We start from the raw sequence: 12824 nt of genomic DNA, 5'->3' as shown, positions 1-12824 counted from the left end.
CTACAGTGCTGAGAAGTGATGTGAGGGGGGAAAAAAAAAAAAGAGAAGCACAAAACACAGTCTCCTTTCTTCTCTCCAATGGCTTGTTCAAAGTGTAAATCCCTCTCTTCATTTCTTTGTCCCTATCTAAGCGCCGCATTTGCCGTTCAGCTGCTCAGAGACATGGCGAGTTTATTTATTTATCCATTTCCCATTAATTAGAACATTTGCGCTGACAAACACGGAAGTAGTCGCATTAGCGCCTAGTTTACCCCCGCCCTCCCCTGACTGTCGACTCTCAGGATGCAGAAGTTGCGTTTTTAAGTGACGATAATAGAGAAGAGACACTCAGGTGCACTTACAGAGGCACGAAAACACTTGCCAGAATTTCTGAACTCCGTGACACAGACATATCCAACAACATCAGACAGAGAAGTTAATTAGGACAAGTTAGTCAGATTCCAAACTGCAAGGACGCAGAGCGTGAAAAGCTAAATCTGCCTCTGAAATAAACACAAAATAATAATGCAAAGATAAAGGTCGGATTAATATGGAGTGTACCTTACAGTCAGTAGCTTTATTCCATACTGTGCTCAGCAGTGGGAACAGGACCCCCACCCCTGCGACCTCATATATTCACTCTGTTATTTCAGGGAACAAAAGCGGGGCTCTCAAGGCCATGGGTGGATCCATGAAAGGAAGAAAGGAGTCCTGCTCCTGGTCCTGGCTGAATAGGGGCCTTTCACACTTAGAGAGGCCTGTTTACTCTCCCTCAATAATGGCTCTAATTTTCTGATCATTATTGAGTAATTCCATCCACCCCCACACCCAGTGTTTAATGCTGTCTCCCATCACTCACAGCACCACGTTCTTGTCCCCAAAGGGCCCCCAGGTCTCTGTCCTGAAAGATGTACAAGACATGTTCTTCAATTCCTCTAAGCCCATTAGTCTTTGATCCAGACTACCGTCTCCTGCTCTGCCTATGAAGATATCCATGAAGACATTTAGCAAAAGTCACAAAAACCATATTCACCGAAAGGCAGAAATCATACAGGATGATTGATTTGCCAGTGTTTGTTTTTTTTTTTTCCTTTTTTTTCCCCCCACATGTGGAATCATTCTCTGCTCTGATTGGAGAGGAGCAGCATTTTATCCTCCATTTTGTTTTGGACCTGAATCCATAGCAGCACCATCACACCGAGTAACAATATTCGCTCTGCTAAAATGGAAAATATTTTGGAGGAAGAAAAAAAAAAAAGAAAAAAGAACACATCTGGTAATATGATAGCCATTTTATTCAACGCGAGCCGACGTCCCCACAAAATAGGACCCAAGTTTAAATTTAGTGAAGCTCGCTTTTCCTGGCAACCCGCTGTGAGAAAGCATCCATAGGAGAGGTGGTAGGAGCGTAAGGGGACGTGCAGAGGGGAAGAAGTGTTAAGCGAAAACAAGGATATGGGGGGAAAAATGTTAAAATGAGAGAGAAAGAAAAGGATCAGAAGGAGAGAAGTTGGCAGAGACTGTGTGTCGGTTTGAAAAGCTGGCACCTTCTAAACAGAGCTGCAGCTTTGGGTGCCAAATGCTGCCAACCAGCCCCACTAGCCTGAATATCTGCCCTCCCTCTCTCTTTGTTTTCAGCATGGCATTTTGCATCATCTTTATTCTACGCTTTTCTTTTTACTTTATATCAGCGCTCAATATCATCCTAACAGCAATGACTGACATTTATTAGCATTAAATGAGAGACTAAATACGGCAGAGAGAAAATGAAAGGGAGATATTTATTCATTTATTCATTAGTAGTGTTCATTTCAAGGGATTTTATTTTGGGTTATTTTATGCAAGAGGATTCCGTTTGTATGTATTTGCTCGTTTCTGAGGTTTGGGATGGTTTTAAATAAAAATCCACACAGAGAAGGGGGATCTGCGCACGGCGGCATCGCGGTGTTCTGGTCCCGTTTTCCGTATGGAAAGAGCTGTCCCAATTACAGGGCAGTCTCCCCCGTGCTCTGCTCCACTGGACCGAGGGAACGAGGCGCGAGGCGAACTGATCAGAATCTGGCTCCTGGGAACCGGCCCAGAAAAGACACTCTCCTCTCCTCTGCTTTCTACTCCTCTACTGTCTTCACCTCTCCTCTCCTCTCCTCTCCTCCTGCTCTTTGCCCCTCGGCTCAGGCAGTTGAGAAGCCAAGCTGCCCCTCCTGTGCGGGGATACGTATGTTTTTAGGGGACAGACAGATTTCAGGCCTGGCGCCTGTACAGAGAAAGAGAGGACTGGTCATGCAGATTCTCACACCGAAACGAGACAGTGTTGGAGCCCAAAGATAATACACAAAGAAACGAGAGGGAAAATGTGCGTGCATTTTGTGTTCTCGGTGTTTTGTTCTTTGGAAAAAGGAGAAAAATCTATTCAGGAATATAGTAAAATAAATACAGCAACTGCTCAATAGCTTAAAAAAAAAAACGTAAGGCTGAATTTCATTGCATGTGTTTACTATATTCATTGGCGTTTTTATGCATATTTTCTGCATATTGTAAGTAATCTAATTTCTGGAGAAATATATTTCTGTCAGAAAAACCTGCAGCAGAATAAAAATGTGAACAGGGTGGAGCTGAACTGCTAGAAGAGACACCATAACATTTATTTATTAACCTTAATTACACAAATAATTAAAAATCACTGTACAGTGAAATTAGGAAATAAAGCTAATCCGTGTTGCCCACAATAGGCACTTTCTGGTACAAGGAATTTTTCTATTTGTAAAGCTAAGACCTGCCCTTTGTTTCAAAATTAGACTTAATTCAATCATACACTCAGTCTTTTGTGTATCTTTTCCAGTATTATTCACTAAACTGGATAATTACAGTGAATATGAAGCAGGTTGGCCTGCTACCAAACCCATAGAGCCTCTCAGCGGTCGGACCTATAGAGCGGTGGAAAGTTGCAAGGGGTCGGCGGAAGGAGGTCAGAAGATCGGCCCGAGTGTCAGTGTAACAGTCTGCGTCTTTTCACCGATTTATTTGGAAACCCGATCATCTGTTTACCAGCAATTCCTTACACTCCGCACACACCACTCTTCTTTTCTCTTTCCCTCCTTCTACGACACACACGCACACACACGGCGCAAAAAAAAAAAAAAGCAACTGGAAAAACTGGGGGCTCTGAAAATGGGCCAAACCGGGGCCGTTGGAGGCCCCTGTGCCTCGCTGCATATTAAAACACCACAGTGTCACAGACGCTGTCCCGTCATGAGAGGGGCTCGCCGAAGCTCAAACTTTATGGGGCACATTATTTCAAATGACAACAAAGAGTAAGAAAGTTTCCGTTGAAAGTGTCGGACCAGCAGTGTTTTTCACACCAGATGAATGTGGCTCCCTCGGCGCCGACACTCTCTATTTCTCTGTCGGCCCGGATTACGGACCAGTGCCAGAATACTGGAGAACAATTCTGCTCTCCGTCCAGAAATCTCTGCTCTGCACAGACACACTCAGCCAAGGAAAAGAAGAGACTGACTGTGACTGACTGTGATTTTTTTTTTTTCTCTTTTAATCATTATGATTCTCTCTTCTCTTCTTCTGCAAACACTCAGCAAATGACAGGACAACCTAACCCGACTGTAGAGAAGTCTTACTGCTGGTATGATCATCTGCTCTTACACACATATTCTCCTAAAACAGTGCTGCGTTGTATAGCCTCACCAACCATCACACACACATATATCTTGGTGTGGAAAAAAAAAAAAAACCCACAAATCTCACTCTGTCCTGTTTGGTCTCTTCTTCATTATGTAACTGCATCTGATAGCGTTACCTCCTTTTGAAGCTCAGGATATTGGGCAAAGCTGATAAGATGTGTTTGATGGATTAGTGTGACGTGAAGGCGTTAAGTCTCTCAGTCTGGCCGTCTGTCTCCCTGTCGATCCCTCTCTTTGTTCGTCTCTATTAAAAGATGTTCTCTTGGCCGTTAGTAACGTCGGGACTATGCACAGAGACACAATGATGGGTAAATGAACGTCTTAGGTTCACAGCCGCACCATAGCAGCGCTGAGATATGGTGTAATCTGACATCACACACACACACACACACACACACACACACACACACACACACACACACACACACACACACACACACACACAGTTGGCTTTCGGACCTGGCCCAGGCACCTCTCTGGTCCGTCTGTCTCCAGCGCAGAGAACAAATATGGAGGCTGCGCTCTCAGAAACATCTTTTTATCATAACAGCACAAGTAATGAAAGCCGTATGAGGCAGCTCGGGCTCCAAACATGACTAATGCTGGAACTGTGCGGCTTCGTCAGACTGACAAATATGGAACACGTCGCTCGAAAAACATGACCTGATCTGGGGTCTCTAGGTGGAGGAAGGCCCAAAGCGCCCAACTGGTGAGCCAGACTTCAGCTTCAAGAGACATGTGATCAAAGATGTGATCCGATCCCAGTGCTCTCGCTATCTCCCTCGCTTCCTCCACATCCCTGAACCATTATCATCATCATCATCATCAGATGCAGCAGAATCAGTGAAAAGAAAATGAATCACTCCTGAGGATTGACTCTGATCAGTCCGCAACAATTATATCATGCACTGTGTGTTTTGTGCGCACGTGTGTGTGTGTGTGTGTGCAGCCAGGTAGTTGTCAAAAGAAAATGCTCAGGCTCTCTTTGGTAGAGGAACCTTTGCTTTGCAGCTGCAGAGCAGAAGTGCAGATCTGAGTACAGCTGCTTTGATCTGTCCCAGCTCTCACTGCCCCGCCTGGAAGGGCCGAAGTCTATAATTGGACAAAAGCAGAGAGACATACTGTACTGTAGGGAAGCAGAAACAGAGGAGGGGGATAGTGTGTGTGTGTGTGTGTGTGTGTCTCCTGTTCTGTCAATCACACTGCATGAAAGCAGAGCACCCCCCCACCCCAACCCCTGCAGCTGGTGACGGTGACATCAATGGGACAAGAGAACTGAAACACCGCGGCAGGGACAGGCGGGTGACACGGCTGCGGTCCAATCATCAGGCCTGGCAACTGATAGCTTCCGCAAGACACAGACACCCTGGAATGGGGAGCTAAGAATAAAACTGTAATGCTGCCACCCCAAAGGTTAGAATGGAGCCACTGTCTGCCTGTCCTCTGTAAACTCTGGTTAACCCCAGTCTGCCTCCCGGAAAACAGAGCGATCTGAGCCTGTGAAGGTGGATGGCTTTTTTTTATTTTTTTTATTTTACTTATTTCCTAATGTTCTCTCCATTCCTTTCTAGTCGTATGTGCAAGGTGCTGCACAGACTGCGTTTGAGGTTGCTGTGAAAAAGCAGCACGACCAGAATAGGAAACATTCTCCCTCCCACAGAAGAGGACTCGCAGCCTGCAAATGCACTGGACTTTTTTAGACGCAAAAAAACAAAACCGTATAATATTTAAATTATGACCGAGCCAACACTTTTTTGGATTAAAACAGCCAAACATGTCAGCATTGAGACAAAACAGAAACAATATCTGAAACACATTTGTGCGAAACTGCTCGTATATGTACAAAAAGAAATCCAAACGTGATGGACAAAACCAGAGAGACACAGGCTCAGTTCAGTGTATGTACGGGGGTGAGTGGCTGCTGGATTCTGGCACAGAGTAAAAAAAATAAAAAAAAAAAAGGCTTTACTCCGAGGGGCACCAGGCTGCGCTGGGAGCTAATCTGAGCCGCGGTTCGCCACGGCACATTGTGGAACAGGAAGAGGCGCTCACGGAGGCCCCACAAACTCAAGCAGAGTTACACACTGGGCTGAAAGGAGCCTGGCATGGGGTACTCTGTCACAGAGGAACGCTGCACCTCCCTGCCAAGGAGAAGAATTAGGGCCCTGTAACTGTATGCCAGTCTGTGGTAAGAGAGCCCAGGATAATAGTGAAGGGCAGAAGAAGGGTCTGTAACTATTTGTGTGTGTGTGTGTGTGTGTGTGTGTGAGATCAGACAGTCAGTGTTTAACACCTGACTCCACCTGCAAACACCTGGATCATGGAAACAGGCAACTGAAGAGTAAATACAAATAGTAATATATCAAACTGTAACTACAATTAAAACGGAAATCACAGTACGTCTGAGGTATGGACAGTATAGCAGGGTTTTAATTTGGAATAAATTAAATTTCAAATATGGGATAGAGCAAATTTCAAGCATCTACAAATATGAGTGTGACACACAGCGTCGCCTCCAATTCCACTGTGATCTTTTGCAAATTTCACTGGATTAAAGACATATTTTTTCCATTTTTCTAAACAGAATCACACACCACAAAAAAACTGATTTGCTCATTTTTATGGAGCCGTGGTGAAAGTGGATTATTTGTAATGAATAACAGTTCTGCTCTCCCAAGACCACTGCAGTAATACCCCAGTAATTACGACACGCTTAATACAGAATTTTAATTCCTTCCAGTGACTAAAACAAAATCTAATATTTTTCTTTTATGTCAGGAGAAGTGTTTCTTTTTTCTTACAAAAGCAATAAAAAAACACTGTTGATAATGTAATATTATTGTACTAATTTGGAACTAATATAATATTGCTATTCAGTCACACAAAAGAATAACTCTTGCTAAAGAAAAGTATGAAATAAAATTTAGCAATTATCTTTTTTTTTTCTCCATTGAGTTTCTGTTAAATCTAACAAAGTGAATATTCCAGCGATTACATTTCACAGTGTGGATCACTGCCCTCACAGAGGATTGCATGTGGGTTTGTATACACATCACACTAAAGTATTTTCACCACCTCTGTTTTAACTTCACGGCCACAGCAGGAAACATGTGTGCCGAATATGGAAAAATAAAACGTCTCATGAACAGACAGAGGCAGAGCCACGCTGTTATAAACAGTGTGTGTGTGTGTGTGTGTGTGTGTGTGTGTGTGTGTGTGTGTGTGTGTGTGTGTGTGTGTGTGTGTGTGTGTCTGTGTGTGTGATCAGTACAATCAGACAAACAACGAAAGGCTCGGGTGTTTTGAGGGAGAGCTCCTGAGTGTGTCCACTGGTGAGCATGAGAGTGTGTGTGTGTGTGTGTGTGTGTGTCTGAGAGTGTGTGTGTGTGTGTGTGTGTGTGTGTGTGTGCAGAGTGGCGTTAGGCTGAGGCTGCAGACAGGCTGACTCTCCCTGCCTCCTAAACTATCTGGGACTGGGCCAGCTGTCACTGCGCTCTCCAGACCACCACACACACACACACACACACACACCAAAGAATCCACAGACACACACACCACACTGCTACTGATACACACCAATCTCGCAATAACATACACATGGATTACAGACACATGACAAACTGCCTCACACGCGCACACGTATGCACATGCATGCACACACAGATAAACAGGTTTGCAGATGCTTTTGTTTACAGATGGCACCGGAAAACATGCACATTTGGATTTAGACAAATTTGCACACAAATACTTGAACAAATGTACCACCGCAAACATATCTCTAGGTAAACAGAGATTTTAAGCCTGACTGTCAAATTCTCCGAATCTCTTTAAACCAGATAGAAGTGTCGATCTGAAAAACATTTTTTTTCTTTCTTTTTTTTTTTTTTTAAGATTAAACCGCGCAGACTGTCCCTTTAAATGTCAAAACAGGCTCGTTATCTCAGTCCTGACCGTGTTTATCGAAGCCTGGCATTGGCTCAGCTTGGTACATAGTAAAGGGCAGGGTCTAATCTGTGATTCACATGCCAAAGCGTGTGTGACACCTCACACACTGACCTGTGTGTGTGTGGCTGTGTGTGTTTGTATGTATAAAGGACCACATGAAGAAGTTCACTAGGTGATCTTCGCGTGTGTGTGTGTGTGTTTTTGCCATATAGATGACTATCTGCCCACATACCTGGTGTGTGGACGAAGTAGGCCAGGTAGAGGTCCAGCTCCTTGACCGTCACTCCAATGTGGTGCGGCTGGACACACAGGCCGTGGTTGGAGCACTGGGGCGACTTGACCAGCCGCTCCCCGTCCGTGCTCTCCAGGGGGCTGCCCTTGAACAGGATGACCATCACCAGGTCCAGTCGCCACACCTTGTCGGCCTGGCGGAGGCAGTCGATGCGGCGGATCTTACCCTTCTGGTCGGGGTTGGACAGCACGCAGCAGGGGGGCTTCTTCCCCGTGATGGTGAGCACAAAGTCCTCGCGGAACTCGGGCCGGATGTCCTTGCGGAGCTTGGCCAGCAGGCGCGAGGCCCACTTCTGCTTGATCTCTGGCTTCTCACCCAACAGCTCGTCCTTCACCGCGCGCTCCTCGTCCTTGGTCATCCTCTTTTCGTGCTTCTTGAAGTACTTGCGCTTGCGGGCCTGCAGGTTGAACCAGGTGTACGAGAAGGCACGGACATGGGGGAGGAGGGCCTCAATGAAGGGATGAAATTCATCCTGATGAGAGAGAGCGAAAGATGTGGTGTTAGGAGGCTGAAAAAAAGGCTTTTAGTTTGAAAGAGAGCATGCAAATCTTTAACATAACGCTGTGAAAATACTTAGACAATTTTCTGTGAAAAAGAGGCAACAGGGTAGTAGTGAAACTGCAATAAATTTTATTATAATACAATAATTATATTGTAGTTGTTAGTTTTATCAAAATTATTATAATTACATGTTCATTTAAAATATAATTAGATTGTTTCTTAAAATATTTAAATTCCACAAAGCAATTTAAATAAATGTTCTAAACTAAAATAAAAGTATTTCAGAATTATTACCATTCAGATAAAATATAAATAAACATGCAGCAATAGACAAGAAAATTAATCTTAACTTTAAGATGCAAAGGTATAATACAAAGCCTCCTTTTTCACAAATAAGCACAAAGACAACAAATACAAAATACATGAATTCAGATCCAAAAGCCAGTGAAAAGCCGAGCCAAGTTGCGCTCCCGTTTCTCTGCTGTAAAAAGAGAAAGTTATTCTGCTGTACCATAATACCTTCACTACATATCTCTGGGCAACAAAGCCCAGATCTCGCCACAGCGTTCCTGTGCCAGGGTTGCCACACACCGGTCGCTCACCACCGCCAAGCTTTGCCGCCACAAGACCACTGTTGAAATGTGCTGCTAAAAGATCAGCCATACCATTTCCTATCTCTGCTACCATGCAAGGGAGCTCCAACCAGACTCACATTTCCACAACAAACTGAAAGCAGACAGAAATCACCACAGAAAACCACACTGCTAGAGGAAGACAGACGGCCTGGTAGTTACCATTTTGCACTCTCATCATAAATTTGGCACAGCGTTTAAAGTGAAAAAAAAAATCTCCTGCACCAGTTTTTTTTTCCTCCCGCGCTCCCCAATGTAAAGCAAGTGCTGGTTTGGCACGGTATGGAGAATTAGCAGATGAAAAAACAAAAAAAAAAAAACTTGTGGGGTGGGGGGATGGGGGGTTGAAAAAAAAAATAATTAGCAGAATATGCTGCTCACTGAAAACAGTGGGCCAAAGTTTAAAACCAAAACAAAAAAAACCCCCAAGATTTTAGGAACTAAAAAACTGACTGCAGTAGGAACACGGCCAGTAGCTCATTAGACAAAAGCAAAAAAAATGACAAAAACGACAGATAAAAAGTTGTAGCTGAAAAAAAAAAGATGTCAGGTAAAAATAGAAATGTTAACAGTATTGCACTGTGGGAGAAAAAAAAGAACTTTAACAACGGGGATAGATGCACTTAAAATAAACAGTCCTTTGTGCTTTCCAAAAAATTAAAAAAAAAAAAAAAAAAAATCCTTGGCAAAGTGTAATTGGTAGTGGTGTCTGTTCTGATCCCTGGGCCCGGCGCAAGACTCACACACACACACTCACTCTCTCTCTCTCTCACACACACACTCACTCACACTCACACACACAGATGGGGGGGCCAGGGAGAGCAGAGCACAGAATAGGGAAAAAAAAAATAGAGAGCCGAATCAATGTTGGACGAGCGCATACGACCGCTGGCAAAGCCGAGTGCTGCTTCTTTTTTCCCCTTTTCTCTCCAACTCTCTCTCTTTCTCTTTCTGTTTCTCGCTCGCCGTCTCTCGTCCTCTCCGCGTTCTTTCCCTAACCATTGCTTGAGCCTTTGCCAACACGAGTAGGGCCCACCTATTTGGCAACAAGATGCCTGTAGCCCAGCCAATGCGTTAGCTTCAAGAGCTGAAAGGGAGGGAAAAGAGAAAGAGGAGAGGGTGGGGAAGGGGGGAGGGGGGGTGTAGTGGCAATAAGAGGGAGAGAGCGAGAGCGCGCAGGAGAGAGAGAGAGAGAAAGAGTAAGAGAGAGAGAGAGAGAGAGAGGGAGCAGGTGGGAGTGTAAAAGAGCACGCAGCCTTGTCCGACGCTGCACAATTTGCCAAATCGACAAGTTCCACTCTGACACGGAGGCAAAGTTCAGGGGAGCAAGTCTTCTCCTGCACCAATCCCAGCAGCCCTCAGCCTGCCTCCATCTTTACTATGGCCGCCATCGCCTCGTCTCCCTCACCCACCCCCCCCCCCCCCCACACACACACACAAACCCCCGCCCTCCTCTGCACTCCTCTGCCTCTCTCTACCCCTCTCTCTGCTTGCATAATGCCACCTTGGCAGAGGATGGCAAAGAGAGGACACACAGCTTCAGAATCCCTCCAGACCCCACCACCGGCAGCTGCTCATGGGTTTACCACAGCAAACAAAGAGGGAGAAACAAACCCAGGCAGCCACACTCCTCTGACTGCACACACAGAAATGACTGACGAGATGATTTAGATGCACAAATACAGAAATGGTAGCAGAATTTAAGGGGGAAGGCAGCAGGCAGAGGAAACGAAATTTGACTCAGCTGTATTCAACAGCACTGCAAGCAGAGGATGAATGGTCAGCGAGAGAGTTAACGTCTCCCACGAAATCCCCAATCCCAAAATTTTGCTCTGCGCCCTCCTCCCGAATCCCCCTGGAGGATCTGGCGTTCGGTCGGGGAGCGGCGACGGCTGCCATGTTGCCTCATCGTGAAGCATGTCATTCAGGGTTGCACCTGCTCTGTAGACAGCTAGTCTGAAGGCACAAGTGCTACTGAATGAGAGACCAGGAACTGAGGCTCGTGAGTCCAAATACATTACAATACATTTCCTTAGTTCATGGGCTGTTCTCTCAACACTCACAACTCGCCAACGGCAATTACAGAATCCAAAGCAGCAGAACCTCTGAAACATCACCTACAGACTCGCCCCACTTCGAATCACATGGAGTCTACAGCTGCAGATAAACGTGTAGAGCTGAAAGGTTTCTGCTGGCTAACTGATTAGCTGATTGACAGAAAATGAACCTGCATCTTTCGATAATCAACTAAATCGTTTGTCATTTTTCCCACCAAAATGACAAATGATCTCTTGTTCCAGCTTCTCAATCATGAGCGGCTGATGCTTTTCCTTGTTATGTATGATGCTAAACTGAATTTTTTTTTTTTTTGTATTTTTCACAATTTTATGGCATTTCATGAGCAAAATGAATCAAGAAAAAATATGTGTTTAAGAGAATTATGAAAAGAACTGTTAGCCGCAGCGCTAAATGAATGTCTGAGACGTTCTGAAGTCTGCATTTTAAAAGAATGACCAAAGCCATTGAACTTCTTATTTAATCAAAGCTAAACTGCAAATATACAAACAAAGGCACAGGCATTCAATCAGTCACCGCCACCAACGTCACAGCCTCCGGTCCCACTGCAAACAGCAATGCATTTCAGCCTCATCACAGCCCTGAACATCAGCCTAATGAAATACCAGCTCTCACCCATCATGTGTTAACACAGTGAAAGGATGGCACACCTCTGCATTCACTCTCAGTCGCTTCGTGTGTCACTGACCGAGGCTAAAGTTTGATATATGGTTAGATAATGCAACAAAGGAAGCCTGGGGGACTCATACATCCCCCCGCGGTGAGTGAGTGTGTCAGAGGGAGGGAAAGGTGCCACCAGAGTCAAATATATTTCTGTTTCCATCACCACCTGCAGGACAAACATCAGGGAACTTAGCCGGAGAAGATAACTGGCACTTGAATGTGATTCCTGTGTGTCTGCTTTTCAATAAGAATTACAGCTTTCGAGGTGACCCTGCCAAAATGCAAATAAACCACCATTCAAATGTCACTGGAATTTGACTACAAGGGGGTTTAAGTCATTTTCCTTAGCTATGCTATTTGCCTTCCATGGGCTGAAGAAAAAAAAAGTCACATGTTTATTTTCCAGGAATAACTGTAATGCAGATTCTTTCAACCTGCCAAACCTGGAGGGATGAAAACCAATCATTCAGACTCTACGTGGGTGAGCTATACTGTACATCTGCATGTCTGCACTATCTGCTGCACCACACTGGGCCTATGTTGCACAATGTTCAGGTTCCTCTTGTTGAAATATACGCTTATTTAGGTTACCCAGCTAGCATAAAGCCATCGTGGTAGGTGTCCCTCGGCTAATCTGCTTACCTGGAAATTAAATTAAGGCCAAATGCGCTTGGCCTTTAGCTTTTAATTCGGGTTTATTATCAATTAGCAGTGGAAGCTGTCGGTGTTTTCTCCGTGAGATTTTTACAAGCTTGTACCAATGAGCGCGGTGTAAATACCTGTTCACCTGCGAACAAAGGCTGAGCCCCGGTTTCCCGTGTTGCATCTCAGCACCTTCACCTTCAAAAGCCTCAGAGGAAAACCCTCCGCTGTGAACGTGCGAGCGCGTGGTGCATTATGGGCCACGTAACATTTAACGGCTTATAAAAAAAGAAAGAAGAAAAAAAAAAAAAAAAAAAAAAAGACAACAGTCCCTTCGCGAGTTTCACTAATAGACTGATATCCACCCAATTAAAGTCATGGATTATTTTCCACCATCAT

At 44.8% G+C, this 12824-nt stretch overlaps 1 protein-coding gene across 8 annotated transcripts in view; it reads right to left on the bottom strand.

Moving 5' to 3' along the window:
- The window catches only part of nfixb (nuclear factor I/Xb), a 129982-nt gene that overhangs the window by 82748 nt on the left and 34410 nt on the right, over positions 1–12824 (bottom strand). For 2 of the 8 annotated variants that reach the window (XM_041062478.1, XM_041062479.1), the window contains exons 1-2: positions 8932–9056; positions 7852–8383 (exon numbers count right to left, since the gene is read on the bottom strand). In XM_041062478.1, coding sequence (XP_040918412.1) covers positions 7852–8269 — 418 coding nt within the window. In that variant the 5' untranslated portion in view covers positions 8270–8383; positions 8932–9056. Of the gene's footprint in view, positions 1–7851; positions 8387–8931; positions 9100–9206; positions 9336–12824 lie in introns of those variants that run through there. The other 6 variants (XM_041062480.1, XM_041062482.1, XM_041062483.1 and 3 more) reach the window with 5 other exon arrangements.

Source organism: Toxotes jaculatrix, chromosome 18, assembly GCF_017976425.1.
Source record: "Toxotes jaculatrix isolate fToxJac2 chromosome 18, fToxJac2.pri, whole genome shotgun sequence".
Lineage (NCBI taxonomy): Eukaryota > Metazoa > Chordata > Actinopteri > Toxotidae > Toxotes > Toxotes jaculatrix.
The sequence above is the reverse complement of the archived record's forward strand: the minus strand, read 5'-3'. Positions and strand labels throughout refer to the sequence as shown.